General features: G+C 39.1%; 2 protein-coding genes across 3 annotated transcripts in view; one reads left to right on the top strand and one right to left on the bottom strand.

The window, feature by feature from the left end:
- BLTP3A (bridge-like lipid transfer protein family member 3A) overlaps positions 1-7,958 on the top strand; it is a 62,018-nt gene extending 54,060 nt beyond the window's left edge. Inside the window, exons 18-21 of the mRNA XM_063096435.1 lie at positions 1,310-1,572; positions 2,015-2,123; positions 2,260-2,366; positions 3,141-7,958. Coding sequence (XP_062952505.1) covers positions 1,310-1,572; positions 2,015-2,123; positions 2,260-2,366; positions 3,141-3,266 — 605 coding nt within the window. The 3' untranslated portion in view covers positions 3,267-7,958. The remainder of the gene's footprint in view (positions 1-1,309; positions 1,573-2,014; positions 2,124-2,259; positions 2,367-3,140) is intronic.
- A 232-nt stretch (positions 7,959-8,190) lies between these two features.
- Positions 8,191-15,574, bottom strand: TAF11 (TATA-box binding protein associated factor 11). Of its 2 annotated transcripts, XM_063097403.1 has the most exons (5): positions 15,308-15,574; positions 11,651-11,799; positions 9,816-9,903; positions 9,365-9,461; positions 8,191-8,852 (listed from the first exon to the last, which is right to left on the bottom strand). In XM_063097403.1, the coding sequence occupies exons 1-5, from the start codon at positions 15,476-15,478 to the stop codon at positions 8,722-8,724; spliced, it is 636 nt and encodes a 211-aa protein (XP_062953473.1). In that variant the 5' UTR covers positions 15,479-15,574; the 3' UTR covers positions 8,191-8,721. The 2 variants fall into 2 exon arrangements, with proteins under 2 accessions (XP_062953473.1, XP_062953474.1); XM_063097404.1 differs by lacking the exon at positions 9,365-9,461 and having other exon boundaries at positions 8,796-8,852.
- Between the last annotated feature and the right edge of the window lie 665 nt (positions 15,575-16,239).

Below are 16,239 nucleotides of genomic sequence, written 5' to 3' on the forward strand. Positions count from 1 at the left end.
TCCACATGTGTTTGAATCAATGTATTATTTAGCTTTGCAGGTTTTTGAGTTTTTCTAAATGGAATCGTAGTTTGCACCATTTTGTGATTTGCTTCTTTCATGTAACATGATATTCTTGGTTGTTGAGTTAGCTATATAATCGATTCATTTTCACCACTATAGAATATTCTAGTGTATAAATATATCACTTTTTGCTTTTAAAAACAGCATTATTAGGCCGAGCCCGTGGCACACTCGGGAGAGTGCGGCGCTGGGAGCGCAGCTGACGCTCCCGCCGCGGGTTCGGGTCCTACATGGGAGTGGCCGGTGCACTCACTGGCTGAGTGCCGGTCACGAAAAAAGACAAAAAAATTAAAAAAAAAAAATAATAATAAATAAATAAATAAATAAAAAATAAAAACAGCATTGTTGAGGTATAATTTTAATAGTATAAAATTCACACATTTTAAGTGTACAGTTTGATAAATTTTAGTAAATTTACAGAGTTGTATAACCATCACCACAACCCTATTTTATTTTAGAGCATTTCCATCATTCCCAAAATATCCCTTGGACCCATTACCCTATTTACTTCTTCAGTCTATTCTGAAAAGATATTTCGGTTGTTTCCAGTTTTGTTTTGTTTTTTGCTATTTCAAACAGAGTTGCTGTGAACATGCTTGTACATACCTTCTGGTATATATGTTTGAGAGTTTCTCCATGGTTATGTTCCTAAGTATATACTTTCTAGAGTTTTAGGATAGGTATAGCTTCAACTTTGATATGCCAAATTGTTTTCCAAAATGGTTGTACCAATTTTTCAGTTCCATAATTATGAAAGTTGTTCCATATCTTGGCTACACCTGAGATTGTTCTTATGGAGTTTTAGAGAGATTAACATAGAGCCTGCTTGGCTTTATCAGCAAGAGAAGAGAAAACCAAGACTTAGAGAAAGGAAGAGCCATTCAAATTTAGTAGAGTTGAGGCTCCTATGTTTTAAGAGCCTTGGCCATTAGCCCAGTGACTCAGATTCATAGGAAGGCCAGTTTTTTTGTTGGTCCTTTAACCTCTCTTACACCTTGAGAGGCACTATAGCAAAGTAGCTAAGCCCATGGACTTTGTTGTTAGACTGCCTGGGTTCAAATCCTATCCTTGCTACTTACTTGTGTAACTTTGGGCAAGTTATTTTAAGTGACTTAGTTTATTCATCTATAAGGTGGGAATGATAATACTTTTGGCATAGGGTTGTTATGAGTATTAAAGATACATAAAGTGCCTAGAACAATCCCTAGTTATTAATTAATTAATGTTTTCCTTGTCCTTCTCAAAGGTACAAACTTTCAGGAATCCTCAACTTTGAAGACTGGCCACATGAGACCAGCTGTGGGCCTTCGCTTTGAGGTGGGACCTGGTGCAGCTGTTCATTCCCCGCTTGCCACACAAAATGGCTTCCTGCATTTTTTGCTTCGTGACTGTGACCTGGAGCTGCTCACTTCAGTGCTCAATGGCCTGGGAGCCTTCTTGGAGGATGAGGAGATTCCAGTGATAGTCCCCATGCAGATTGAGCTCCTGAACTCCAGCATCACCTTAAAGGTGAAAGGAACCTTTGATTTTTGTCCTGGACTTTGTCAGGCAAGGAATTCTAGCAGTGACAGCTATTAACTTCTTCCTTTGTCACCATAAAACATCGTAAAGATCAAGTGAGGAAATGCATATTAGCATTCTCTGTCAGTGTTATAGTAGTATATAAATGTGTGTTGCTGTCAAAAAGACTTGGGTTCAAGTGAGGAGACCTTGTCTCTAACCCTAACTGTGTTTGGCATGCAGCATTACCATGTACAAGCCATCATATTATCTTATCCTTAGTTTCACCATCTCTAGAATGGGAGATCTTCAGTTATGCTTCTCATATAAGAATTTATGGAGAAACAATGGCATAAAACTGCTTCAGTCTTAATGGTGGAAGCATGGGTTGTATTACCTAAATTTGACTGAGCTGGTTGGGTGCAGCATATGCTTTCCTTTTTTCCTGCAGGATGATATCCCCCCCATCTATCCAACGTCTCCAGGCCCTATCCCCATCACTCTAGCCATGGAGCATGTTGTGCTGAAGCGGAGTGATGATGGTGTATTCCACATAGGTGGTGAGTTGGACTTGTCAGCCTGCTGGCTTCTTGACCTTTTTTCTGCTATAAGTGAAAAGGTAACAACTAGGAACTCTCTGGGTGTTGGCAGCAGTTTGTCACTTAGAACCTCTACTCTTTTTTTTTTTTTTTCCAGCTGCTGCTCAGGATAGATCGTCATCTGAAGTACCTAAAAGTGAGAAGAGGCAGCCCCCAAAAGAACAGGTGTTTCTAGTGTCCACAGGAGAGGTTCTTGGACAGCAGGTGAGGATCTAACTGAAGAGTACCTTCCTATATACCTTTAGAGGCTATAATTGTGCAAGCTGGTTAAACCTAGGAGGCTGAGAAGGTTGTGTGTGTTGTGTGCAGTTTGGTGGTTTGGGCTCCTGTCACCTAACAGCAGCTTCTAGAAGTGCTGACTAGAGGATGTAAGTTAGGAGCTGGAGGTGAATAGTTGCTGTCCCTGTAACTGATGAACTCTGAAGAGGGAATTAGGCTCTTAGAAAAAAATTAGTTCAGTTCTCTTGATCGTTGACCTAACTTGTAGATTTATCTACTTGAATCCTTTCTCCCTATTCCCCTTACTGGCTGTTGTTGCAAGGTGGTTGTATTAGTCCATTTCTGTTGCTTATGACAAAATACTTGGAACTGGCTAATTTATAAGAAAATGAAATTTATTGCTTACAGTTTCAGAGGTGGGAAGTCCAAAGTCCAGGGCACACATCTGGTGAGGGTCTTCTTTGGTGGTGGCTTTGCAGCAACACAGGGATTTCACGTGACAGAAAATGGTGTAGAGAGAGTCTCTTTTCAAGTTCTCAGAACCTTGCCTCTGACCACCATTATTAATCCATTCACTACTGCACAGTCCACAATCTAAGCACCTCTTCAAGGCCCCACCTTTCAATTAGCATAATAGGATTTCCCACCCTCAACAGTTACCATGGGTTTTTAAGCTTCATTGAGGTTGGCGAGGAGCAGCCAATCTGTAGCAATGGTTTTACTGTGTGTATTAATTGTGAACTACTCATTGTTCCTCAGGTGAAAGAACTGCCTACCCTACAAAAAGAACTTATAGAAACCAAACAAGCATTGGCAAATGCCAACCAGGAAAAAGAAAAACTTCTTCAGGAGATTAGGAAATATAACCCCCTCTTTGAGCTCTGATAGCAGTGGCTCAGCCATCTGTGCCAAGGAGAGAGATCACCAGCAACAGCACCACCTAGGGCAGAAGGCACCGTCCAGTGGTTGAATAAGTCTGCTAAGGATGCCAGAGGGACTGGGTAATACTCAATTCACTCCTTGCAGGTGTGCTTTTTACTAGCTGTTTTAACTTGCATGAGGACAGGGCAAAACATGACCATATCCCAGGAGATTGTGCATGGCTCAAGCATTATATCTTGCCTGGATAAAGCCTTTTAGCATACTAGGTGGCATCTTTTTCAACCCTGTAGGGCCATTTCACCTCCTGGGTTCATGGCAAAGATACTCGCTTCCTTCACAGCCTGTGTGAACAAGCAAAAGTGCCCACCTCCTCAGTTATCCACAGAGCCACCAAAGATTCCATGTCCCAAAGCTTCCTGTAGCAGACTTGAAAAGTCCTTGTCCTGAGTTTTGGCTGTGGTAGAGGAGTGGAGCAGGAAATAGCCCAGCAAGGGGGGCAGGGGCAGGAGAGGCACAGGAATAAGGGAGACCTGGAGTCTGCCTTTTTTGGAAAGGAAGCCAAGCTCTTATCATCTCAGCCGATATAACAATCAGATTTTTCAGGTTAAGCTTCCTTTCTGTTACATTGTCATTATTGCAATGCTGTGGTAGAAAGTAAACAACAGCAGCGATTCAGCCATATCGTCTTTCCCCTCCATAATACAATTTATTTGAAATTTAAATCAAGAAAATAGTATTCACCCTGAACTAGGTTGAAGGCATGATGTGGTAGGGATCAATAGGGGAGCTAGATTTTGAGCCCCCTATTGCCTTCCTAGAGTCGTGCCCCTCTTCCACAGCTGTACCAGAGAAGTCATTTCCTCTGTCTCCCTGGTGTCCCTGGCACAGCTGCTTTTCCAGCACTGTGACTTTCTACCGTGGTGTCCTCAGCATTTGATGTTTGGGAGCTGAAAATGTGTTTTAAACTTTAACATCTCAGCCTATTTCTTCTCACCCCCCTCTATCACTGTGGCTTTTAAAAATCATATAATTTCGACTTAAGTAAAAAAAAATCACAAAAACCCTTCAATCTAGCTAGGTTTTGCCTCCTGCCCTATTAAAAAGTTGTTTTCCTCCTCTTTCTTTCCTAATTGTTCTCCAACACTCCTTCCTTCATCCATATTGCTCTGTGATACAATTCAAGTTGTGTCGATTGGACAGAAGTTCATCAGCTAACTCACCTTGACTTGGCAGTATGTTAAAATAGTGATTTAGTGATGTCACTAAAGTTATAATCATACATGACCTACTGAAGGAAAGATAAAATGGTTTCTTTTATGGGAAACCATGCTTGACTTGTATACTCTAGTTTTGGGAGGATAAAAAGAAACATGTATTCATGAAGGAACAAAATATGATTTGTTCAAATTTTTAAGGACTTTTGTTAAGGTTCTTCACTAAGGCAATTCTTAACACCAGTTACTATGGTATTGTGGGAATTTGTCATGTCTAGGAAACAGCTTTGTGGAGAGAAATGTTAACAGGGAAAGTTTCCTAAGGGTGGACGCTCGGTTCAGCCTTACTTAAGATTTTTATAAATGACCCGAGAGTAGGATTTTACACTGAAATCAAATGTTACTACTTCCAGGCAGTGAAAGGTAGACCAGAAGACATTAAAAAAAACCCCACAAAACCACAGAAGGGTCACAAGAAGCAGGGCTGTGAATACTCAGAAAAATGATAGGTAAGGTTCAGCAGAGTAGTGTAAGGAATGTATTTATAGACGAGTTATCAACTGATATGGCAGTGAGCTGTGGAAAGAACTCAGGAAAGAAACCAAAGGGTTGTTGAGAGGGAGGAGGGATCAATGTGCTGGTGTGGTCAGAATCCTGACCTCTAGGCATCATCAGGAAGGACGTTTGGAGGCGACAGAGAACACCTCATATAAAACCGTGGTTATGTCTTAATCAAATTGTCTTTGCATTTCTAGTGACCTTATTTACAAAATATATGGTAAAGGGAGGACAGGTCCAGAGAACAGCAAAAATTATCAAGGGGTGGAGGTACACATTTTTATATGAGGACACATCTTTAAAATGTAGACTCTGTTCTACAAAGAGGAAAGCTGAGGTGTGTGTGATTAAATATCCAGTCAAGAGCAAGGACGTGGTCCTGAAATACTAGCTTTAGGGCTTTCCCTCATGGCCTTAAGTAAAAGAAAGCAGTTCTAAAGCAAATCAGAAACTTAAGGACCTTGCTGTCCAAAAAGTCATGCTGGCAGAAACTATACATGGGTGCAGAAGGTTTAAGAGTAATCTTTGTATAATGGCCTTTCAAAAGGAAAATCAGGGCTACTTGGTGGTATGTAAGTGAGAAGGTAACTGTATCCCTCCACAAACTGCCCCCTTAGTCGTTCTTTTAAAGGCACAATGTTGAACTGAATAGATCACTGGCCCTTTTAAGTATGACATTTCTAATGTTCTTTGAGTAGGGAGATGGAAATCCAATAGCTGGAAAATAGAATTATTCAACCTTAGGATCACCTGAATTGGCTTAAAATCACATTGTGATTCTCTTCCCTCCCCCATCTCCCCCGCTCACCATATCCCTCTGGCATCCTTCCATGCAGAGTAAATGTCTAATAGGCATTGCATGTTATACCTTTACCTTAAGCTTTTGCTTGGGGGGAGGCAGTAGAAAACACATCTGGCAGGCACCGGGGCTAACCCCTTAATGGCCAGTGAGGTTTCTAGGTTCTCTGAAGTAATCTGAAGCATTTGTCCATGTGACAAGTGGAGTCCTAGAATTTCTGACTTTGCTTATGTAGCAGCTTTGGCCATTGTGTCTTGAAATCCTCCTTCAGGAAACATGGGTAGGGGTCATTATCCCATGGAATTTTAGTAAAAACCATCTTGTATAATTTCATACTCCTGTTTATTGGGGGAACAAAGACTTTTTCATGATGAAGAATTGTGAACTGGTGGTAGTCCTCAGGATAAGTGTAAAGGAAAATAATGGAAGGAGAAAGTAGTAGTGCCAGCCCTTTTGGACTGCTTACGATTTCTGCCTTGGAGCTGCAAGACTCTGAACAAAAAATAACAATACCTCAAGAAAATGTCTGGAGTGATAACATCACTATCCCTCAAAGATTTCAGCCACTGCACATTACCATTTCAGCTGTGAAGCATTTACAACTATAATCTGTGATTGTCTAGATTTCCTGTTTACATGGACGTATGACACAGGATATGCTTTAGTGCGTATGTACTAGAATTTAAATCCTCTGAACTGGGCTGCAGGGATGGTTATCAATCTCAATTTCTGTTTTCGACTCACTGGAATAATTAACCTAGTTTCTCTGATTTAAGACAGAAGTGGGTTCTATTCACTTGATAGCTGCTGTTTACTGTATTTCATCTGACCCTCATTGTGCCATGGGCCTCAACCTTTATGCCCCCTTTTTCATGGTTTTGAAGGTAATAGTTCCTGTGTCTGGAATATACAAGGGAAAAACACCATCCGTCACATACTCCATAACTTAAATGTTTCCATTTAACTCATTTACATTAGGTTCCCCTCATGGGAACATAGGGATTGGGGTAGTGGAAAAGAGTTTGAAGTATTGCCATAGTAATATGGGAACTTTCTATTCCAAACCTTTACACTAGGGTTTTTTTTTGTTTGTTTGTTTGTTTTTTTTCTTTTTCTTTATACTTGCCTAAACTTTTAAAATGTGTTATAGTAAAGCAACAAAATTATGGAAACAACTGAACTTTGCTACACAAGCTAATACGAGAATATCTGATTATTTGAGAACTGTAAAAGTTGTGTTGTTGCCTTGTAATTTATCATAGTCATTGTTAAGTGTTCCAGAGAGAATATGGTGTGATTCACTGTCCTTTCTGAGACTAGGGCCTTTACCTAGTTGCTTCCCAGCATTCTGCCAGAATAGGAATATTCCCATTTATCTCTGGGTAGATATGGATAGTAGCTATTATTGAATGGGATTATTTTCCCCATAGCACAAAGGGAAACTCTTGGAAACCTTTAACAGTGAGGCTTTGCTAAGTGGCCAGACTTGAGATTTGATCTTCCTCCCTTGTTATTAACTTTCAGCCTTATTCAGTATCTCTAATTGCAATACATATAGTTCCCTCTGTTAAAAAAATTCCTGTTACAGCTCAGAGAGTATTTTTGTGTCAATTAATTAGTTTTGGGTCAAGATTTAGCCCAAGTCTTTCAGCATTTCTTTGTGGACTGCCCAACTAAAGTGTCTTCTCCATTGGCTAAGTACACATGTAAAGCCATGAGTTTTAATATGAGATACTAAAGGTCTGATTTGCCTAACTCTTATGAGTCTGAGCTGTTTTCCCCCACTCAGGGTGCTAAACAGAATTGGAGTCTTTACTAAGACATGCTCAGGAAAGCTTCAAAAGAGAACAGATTCAAAACCCTTCTCTATGACAATGAATGGTAGAGAGGAAAGAATTCTTTGGGATTGCCAATTATATACAGTAGCCTTATTACTGCTAATCACTGTCAATAAAAGGTCACGCCACTCCCCTCTATTTGAGGAAAACAATGAGAATGTATTTGATAAGCTGGAATCCTGGTCAGTATTGGAAATTTTAATGTTGCAATATCTAATCAAACCTTGAGTGTGTACTGGTTCTGTGAACCACCTGAAAAAAAGCAAATAAAACTTATTAAACAATATTGGTTGTGATATATGTGTTTATAGGAGTCTGAAATATATAAGCTTTTACATGGTTTTTAACAGTGCTTGAAAGTGCTTTCTTATGAGATAAAAATTTAATAGTTCTAGTGGAAAATGGGAAGGGCTCAAATTTTCACAAAAAAGCCAAGAACAGTTTTATTCCAACACCAAAAAAGAATGGTGAACTTCTCCCCATTTCACCCATTTAGACAGAAAATGAATACACATATGGCAAGTTGGAAAACAGTTTAATGAACACTCACCAAAATCCGCAGAAGCTGAAATGTTTACAAGCACAAATTATTCCACTACTCCTGCTATCACTGTGTCCTTCATGGTGGAGTGTCACAAGTCCAAAGTTTCTGGTTGTTTCATCTACTTAAAACCAGACGTAAGAAACAACCTAAGCCTTAGCAACTTTAGGCTTCAATGTGAAACCATCAAAGCTCTCTTGGAAAGGTTTTCTCTCTCTGAAAGCAGCTTCCCTATCCAGTAGATGCTTAAGGCTTATGCACTTTTCTTCTGCCAACTAGCCAAGAAGTCAAAATTCCTGAAGAGGTCTCAAAATTTAGTCAAAGGCAAGTATGAAACAAGCTGCATTCCTTCTAGGTGTGACAAATACCAGAGTTTTGAGAAAAACATTAAAATCATCATGGAGTCCTTAGAGGACTAAGATGCTAAAGCACCAGTGCAGATAATCTCATGTAACAGGAAGTCTGGAACCAGTACTTCCGTCAGTAATTGGCCTTTCTAGGCTTTGGTCTAGAAGAAGATGATTTTTTTGTGCTTGGAGTTGGGGATTTGCCCCTTTGACTTTAATCTTCGAACAGCTTCCCTCATATGTTTGGGTTGCAGTGGTGGCATTTCTCCCCACTTCTCACACACATCCAGTGCTAAAGAGGGGGCAAGGAGAAAGTTTAATTATCACACAAGAACTTATTAATCATATAATCCTTTTGAGTCCTGTAATTCTCATTAATACTTCTTAAGCTTGCTAAGGAAATAAACCAAGAAATTTTCCCTTCTTAAGAGAATGCTATCATAACATCAGGGACAACTCCTCACCATACCACACTGGGTCACTCCTGCTGACTGCTTTCCTTGTTTCTTTACTTTTGGCAGCAGAAATGAGCAAGGTCCACTGTAGGAAAAACAAAAGTCTGCTTCTGTCACCTTGGGCTGAGGACAGGAATCAGGGAGGGGGATTTCCTAGATGGTTCCTTGCTCCCAGTATTGAAAATTTCACAGGATAATGGTTATGCTCTCCTGAATACAAGGCTGCCCACTCGGTCAACTTCTAGTGTGAATGAAAACTCCTACAGGTGCTGTAGTAAGTTAGTATAGATATTCTTGATAGTAAGACCACCACAGGTACAATCCTGTATTTGTAACCAACACTACTCACCTTCTTCTACCACCTCCCCGACGAAAACCTTGGAAATACCAGACATAGCAATAACAACATTCTGAGACACAGAGGTGCCGGTGATGGATTGGATCAGCTTGAAAGAAAGACAAACACTCTGTGATTAAGGTAGTCAAAGACTGGCTTTGGAACACAGTACTGATAAATGAGCTTTGTGCTGAAAAAGTGTATACTAAAGGCTGGTGCTGAAATTGAGACTTAAAACAAGGATTCAGGTGTGTAATGACTTACTCTACGTACTGAGACCTTATTCTTGGCATACAAAATTGGAAATGGTCAGATAATTGAGGGGCATGTTATTTTTCTTTTCCCACCTAAATAATCCAACAACTTGCCTAACACCTCACTTCAACATGCCAATGGAAACAGCTCTTGAGTCTGGTTTAGTTCTAATATATGATGGAAATGAAGTATGGTGGTCCACTCTTACCCTTTTAATGGCTGCCTTAGGGAAGGCTGACCTGCGATACATTTCATAACGGTTCAGCTGCTCCTCAGAAAAAGAAGAAACCAGGATTCTAGACAAAGATTCAGGTAATTTAAGTTGGCTTATAGAATAAATGCTCAAGATATATTATTAAATAAATAAAAGCAAGTCTCAGATAATTCAAAAACGAATTTTCAAGAGGTCAATGGCATTAGGCTTGGGGTTATGAGGGATGAAGATAAAACATTTTTGCTATTAAGGAACTTGAGAAAACATGAAACAACTTCCTTTCCTCATTAAGAACAAAAACTTAAACAACAATGTTGGGTCACTGTATGATACTATATAGATTGTTATTTTCTCTAGCCAGCTGGCCCCCACACCCAAAAAAGATTGTGGTTTTAGCATTAGGCTCTCTCCGTGACTCTACTTTCCTGCATTTCACATTGACGATAAAAATTTAATGTATAAATTTATATTCAAACAAGTGGTTTTCAACATTAACAGATTTAAGGGAAAAATATTTGCAAAATATATGGAAAACGGTTAATACTCTTAATATATGATTAATCCTTTCAAATAAATAAAAAGATGGGCATACCAATTTTAGAAAATGAGCAAAGGACATGAACAGGACATTTTTTTCTTTTTTTGCCACTGGCTGATACAGGGATCCAAACCCTTGACCTTGGTGTTATCAGCACCATGCTCTAGCTAAGTGAGCTAACCAGCCTGCCCAGAATAGGACATTTACAAAAACACCAGTTGCCACTAAATACAGAAGAAAAAAATTAACCTTCACTATTAACTAAGGAAGTTAAAATTATATACTAAAACAACATTTTTCATAGATCAGAAAACTACTAACAAGAATGGTATTAGTGAAAATGTGGGGACACAAACTCATACATGTAGGCAGTGTGAACTGGAACATCTTTTTTGAAGAGTTTGGAAATATGTATGAATAGCCTTTGAGAATGTTCATACTGTTTGAACTAGCAATTACACTTCTAGGAATTTATTTTAGGAGATAATGGACAAGTATGCAAAAATGTGCCCAAAGAAACTCACCCTAATGTGAAAAGAAAAAAACCCAACCACAACAGCTACAGGGATTAGTAAAATTATGGTTCATCGAGATAATGGGATACAATGCAGCCATTAAAAATATGGTCTTATTTACTGACATATTTAGTCATACATATCAAACATCTAAAAAAACCCCGAAAAGGTATATACTCAAATATTATATGTGAATACATATAGTTAGAGTAAACTCTGGGTGGCAGTGATTATGGATACTTTTTTCTATTTTTCTGTATTCTCTAAATTATTTACCATGCTATTTTTACGGTCAGAAAATATAATAAAGCTATTTCCATTTTGAAGAAAATGACCTAGATATATAATTACTGACATGGTGAACATTTACCATATATAATGTGAAAAACAGAATTTGATAGTTAAAAAAAATACTTAATTTTATTTGTAGATATATATAGAGAGAAAATATCTTGGAGAATATACATCAAAATTTTAGGAGTGTATCTCTCTTTTTTTTTTGGTGGCTGGCCAGTACAGGGATCCGAACCTTTGACCTTGGTGTTATCAACACTGTGTTCTAACCAACTGAGCTAACTGGCCAGCCAGCAGCATATATCTCTTGGTAGTGAGGTGATATTTTCTCTTTTTACTTATTTATAATTTCTTTACTATGACATAATATATTAATTTCTTTATTTTCTTTTAAGTTTAAAAAAGAAAAAATAATTAAAAGCCAAAAAAAATTATGGTCAAGTTTGAGCCTTGAAGTGGGGAATGATCAGAAAGTGACTTACTGCATCTTCTGAATCTCATCTTCATCCACTTTCTGCTTCTTCTCTTTCTTTTCTTTGGTATCTATTTTCAGTTTTTTGGCTGCAGGAGTAAGTAATGATGAGTCTTCCCTTTCAACTGCTGTTAAATCTGAGACGTCTTGACTCTTGAGCTGGGGAAGTGAAAGAAACCATTTTATATATTTGGCATACTCTCCAGGCTTGGGTGAGGTAAGAAGACATCATCATCATTACAACACAACATATCCACATATTGAGTAGTTTCTTGGTTGTAGGCACTGACTGAACCATCAAGTGTATATATAGTATCTCTCCTAAAGGAAGATTATAGCCCAGGTGTGAAGAGAAAACCAGCTAAATAATCCAGTTTTCCAGTTTAGCTATGATCACAGCTCCAGTATCTGTTTACAAGGAAAATAAATGCTAAGGATCATGAAAACCACTCTCCTCCTGGGCCCACTTTCCTAATTTCATTCTTTAGGGGGGATGTCAGCAAAGTCTCTCTAGCCAACCAGCTCTTCTGCCTCTAGATCTAAAGATCTAAATCTATAGATCTTTACTGCTGCCAATTCTAGATAATAACTTTTTTTTTTTTTTTGGCAGCTGTCCTAGATGAGGATCTGAATCCTTGACACTGGTGTTACCAACACCATGCTCTAACCAAGTGAGCTAACCAGCCAGCCTACTGCTGATTCTATATGGAAAGAAAAAAAGAGGCCCGTTCTCATCAAAACAGCGTTTCTTTCAATTTGGAACTTTTAGGCGAGCGAGTGTCTCCCACATGCAATGTGCTCTTTTCTTCCTATCCTTCGATCCTACTGTACCATGTAAATATTTATGCAAATATTTATTCCCAATACTAGACTGAATTTTTTTTTTTTTTTTTACTTCAAAACAAGGCATTTATTTATTTTTGTATTAGGACAAATTTTGAGCTATTGCTTCCCAGATCCTGGTTCACAGAAATTGTGACATACGTCTGGACTTTTAAGCCTGTAGTTGAGATAATGTCATACAGCAGTAAATAATGACACAGTTTACCAAGCCCCAGCATCTGACCTTCTTTTCCTCCCTTACTCTTGTCATTTTCTCCCAGACTTGCTTCAGCCACACTGGCTGCCTTTCTAACCTCCACTGGCCAAACTCATTTCTGCCTCCAAGTCTGCACCGGGGTACCTTCTCGACACACTGCATTAGTCAGGGTTCTCCAGAGAAACTGAACCAACAGGAGGTATACTCATATAGATATATAAAAAGAGGTTTACTATAGGAATTGGCTTACACAATTTTGCAAGCTCAGAAGTCTCATCATATGCCATTTGCAAGCTGGCTATATTGTTTTTGTATTCGCTATGTATCTTCACTCTGATCTGTATTTTCTTCCTCCTGTTACCTTTGGGCTGAGTTTAAATTTCTTTTTCTAGTTCCTCAAGGTGTAAAGTTAGAATACAGTTAAACAAATTTTTTTTTCTTTTCTTTTTTGTTTTTTGGCAACTGGCTGGTAAGGGGATCTGAACCCTTCACCTTGGTGTCATCAACACCATGCTCTAACATTTTTTGTTCTTTTTAATGTAGAGATTTACAGGTATAAAAGTCTCTAAGCATTTCTTTAGACTGAAAACTTTTTGAAGACAGATTTGTCTCTTATTTATATCTCTCCCTCCATAAGCGTTTAACACAGTTTTACGCATGCTAGATGTTTAATAAATATCTATTTAATGACAAGAAAAATCAAATCCAAAGTTCATCCCCTCCAACTACTATTTTTTTTTTTTTTTTGGCAGCTGGCTGGTACAGGGATCTGAACTCTTGACTTTGGTGTAACCTTAGCTCTAACCAACCAAAGTAATTGGCCAGCCCAGCCTCCCAACTTAATATAGAATCTTAAGTTAATGAGATTTAACTCTGTTTCCCTTTAAGAGAAACTCAGATTTAAACTCATACAGGAAATGGGGGTAGGTAGGAGTGAAAGTAGTATATCTTTGACCATTTCTTCAATTTCTTTCTAGTTACTGATTTTTTGGGGGTGGGGTGGGGTACAGGGATCCAAACCCTTGACCTTGGCGTTATCAATACCGCACTCTAACCAACTGAGCTAACTGGCCAGCCCTATTAGTTACTGATTTACAAAAGTTTTCTAACTTTTTTGTATTTCAATTTTGGTGATACATATTTTCCTAAAAATTCATCCATTTTTCTTAGATTTTCACATTTATTTGGTCTAAACTTGAACACTAAATTCTCTTATAACTTTATAGATCTTCATATCAGTGCCTATATCCCCTTTCTTATTTTGTAATGTTGTGTATTTACATTTCAAATAAACAGGTCTTAATAATAAGGTCTTAATTTTATCATATGTTATATTTTTTAAGTGCTAATTCACCAGAATCTACTTTTATCCTTATTAATTCCTTGTTCCTACACTCTTCTGGTTTATTTTGTTCTTCTAATTTCTTGAGTTAGGTGCTTATTTTCAATATCTCCCATTTGTTAATAAAAATATGTAAGGCTATAAATTTTTCTCTAAGGCTTTGGTAAAATCCCACAGAATTTGATGTAGTGTTCTCTCTGTTAATATCTTTAATCTAAGGACTATTAGTTTGAAATGGCCAGGTGGTTAGTTTTTTGGGGGGGAGAAAAGGGGTGAGAAGCTTTTTGTTGTTAATTTTAGGTTTATTGCATTGTACTAACAGGATGTAGCCTGTTATAATTCCTACTTTTAAGAATTTATATTTTTCTTTGTGGTTTGGTATATGATTAATTTTTAAAAGTGTTTCAAAAGCATCACAATTTTACCCTCCATTGGGTGCAAATTCTCATATGCACTGAACTCTCCAGTGGACTGAGCTAACTATTCATATTCAAATCCTTTCTGTCCTTGAGACCCATTTTAAAGTTTCTTTCTTAAAAGTTGTCACATTTTTATCTTTTCCTAAAAGTTCTTACTTTATATATTTTGATTTAATTTTTTAAAGGCTAATTCCATCTAATCTAATGTTCACTTCATGATCTCTTAAATCCTTCAAAGACCCCAAGATTCTACCTCTAGATATGGAACCCAGAGAACGCTGAGATTCTGGTTCCCTGACTGATGCTCAGCTAGGCAACACCGCTGAGCTCTCGGGCTGGCACAATTGATAGGTTTGTGTTTTCATGCCATAGAGACCCCTGGACATTAGCATCCGGGTAGCAGTTAAATGATCCAAGAGGGTAAGAACATGATTTAAGCAGTAACTCCTTCAAAATCTCCCTTTAACGGATTTGATCGACTCTGCTCCCTATAAAGACAAAAGTTGTGCTTAAATAACATGTAAGAAGAACCATATTGCGGCGAAAGGGGTCCTAGGAATCCTAGGTTCCAGATCCCGCACTGTCTCAGTGTGAACATCGGATCCTAATGTCCTCACCAGGACCAAGAGGCTATTAAAAGTCCCTTAGAAGTAACTTTAATCTCTAAAGGCAAGGATTAAAAATATTAACCAGTGTTTAGGCCTCTAGAGCTTTGTTTTGTCGTCATCCCATCCCCCCGAAGTTGCAAATCTAGAGAGTCGTGATGAGTTCCTGTAGCTTGGGAGGGACAAACCAGGAATCCGGGAGAACAGCCAGTAACAATCTCTGGGTATACTCCTGCAGCCTCATCAACGCATCTCTTCCTACCTCGCCTTCCTCCGCTGCGGCTTCTTTCAAGTTCGCATCCCCGTCTCCGTCAGTTTCCTCCGGGATTCCGTCCGTGTCGGTAGCCCCCGGGCCTCCGGGAGCAGTGGCCGTCTCGTCCGACTCCCCTGTCTCTCCACTTTTGTCTGTGGGCGACTCACCGGCATTGTCCATCACGGAGAGAATTGGTGCGGAGGGGTAATCGCGACGCTGTCAGACGCAGGAGTTCGGGGCCGCGGGCTGCGCAGCAGGCCAGGAACTTACTTCCTTTTGTCGCGCCGCGATGACAAAACTCCTACCGCTGCTCGGAGGGGTCATTTTGAGGCGCGCGTAGAGGCTTTAACTCTGGTTTGGTGGCAGTGGGGAGAGGGAAAATTGGGGGTACGGAGTTCAGTTTGTGGATCCTCCGCCCTAGGAAACCAGCATTTGTGAAGGTGCATAGTTTTGTTTACTGAAGGACTTTTTCCTTTCCGCCTTTTACAAAATGCAGTGTCAGTTAACCCCTTCCTTAACCCTTCTCCCTTAGAGTAAAGTTGGGGGACAGGGGAGGAGAACTCAGTTCCGTGGTATCCCGGTGTCGTGGAATGCGGCTACCTTGGACGGTAAACTTTCAGGCAGGGACTCAACCTTGTTTATTTCGACTGGACAGAGACCGTGCGGGCCGGTGTTTACGCTGAATTGCCAGCATTTCCCTCCTATTTCGCAAGCACCTTAAAAAAAAAAAAGTCACATAGCTTGAGCAGAATTTATTCAATCCATTTATTCACTGCCCAACTACTGGCAGCCTACTTCGGGTCAGGAACAATGCTAGTACCATGAAACAAAAGAGACATAATTTCTACCCAATTAAAAATGATTTTTCCAGTTCTCCAGTACTCAAGATTGGGGTTGGTTTCACAAACCTGACGTTTTATTGTCAGTCTGGTTAATCTCAT

The sequence above is a fragment of the Cynocephalus volans genome, chromosome 5 (assembly GCF_027409185.1).
Source record: "Cynocephalus volans isolate mCynVol1 chromosome 5, mCynVol1.pri, whole genome shotgun sequence".
Taxonomy (NCBI): Eukaryota; Metazoa; Chordata; class Mammalia; order Dermoptera; family Cynocephalidae; genus Cynocephalus; species Cynocephalus volans.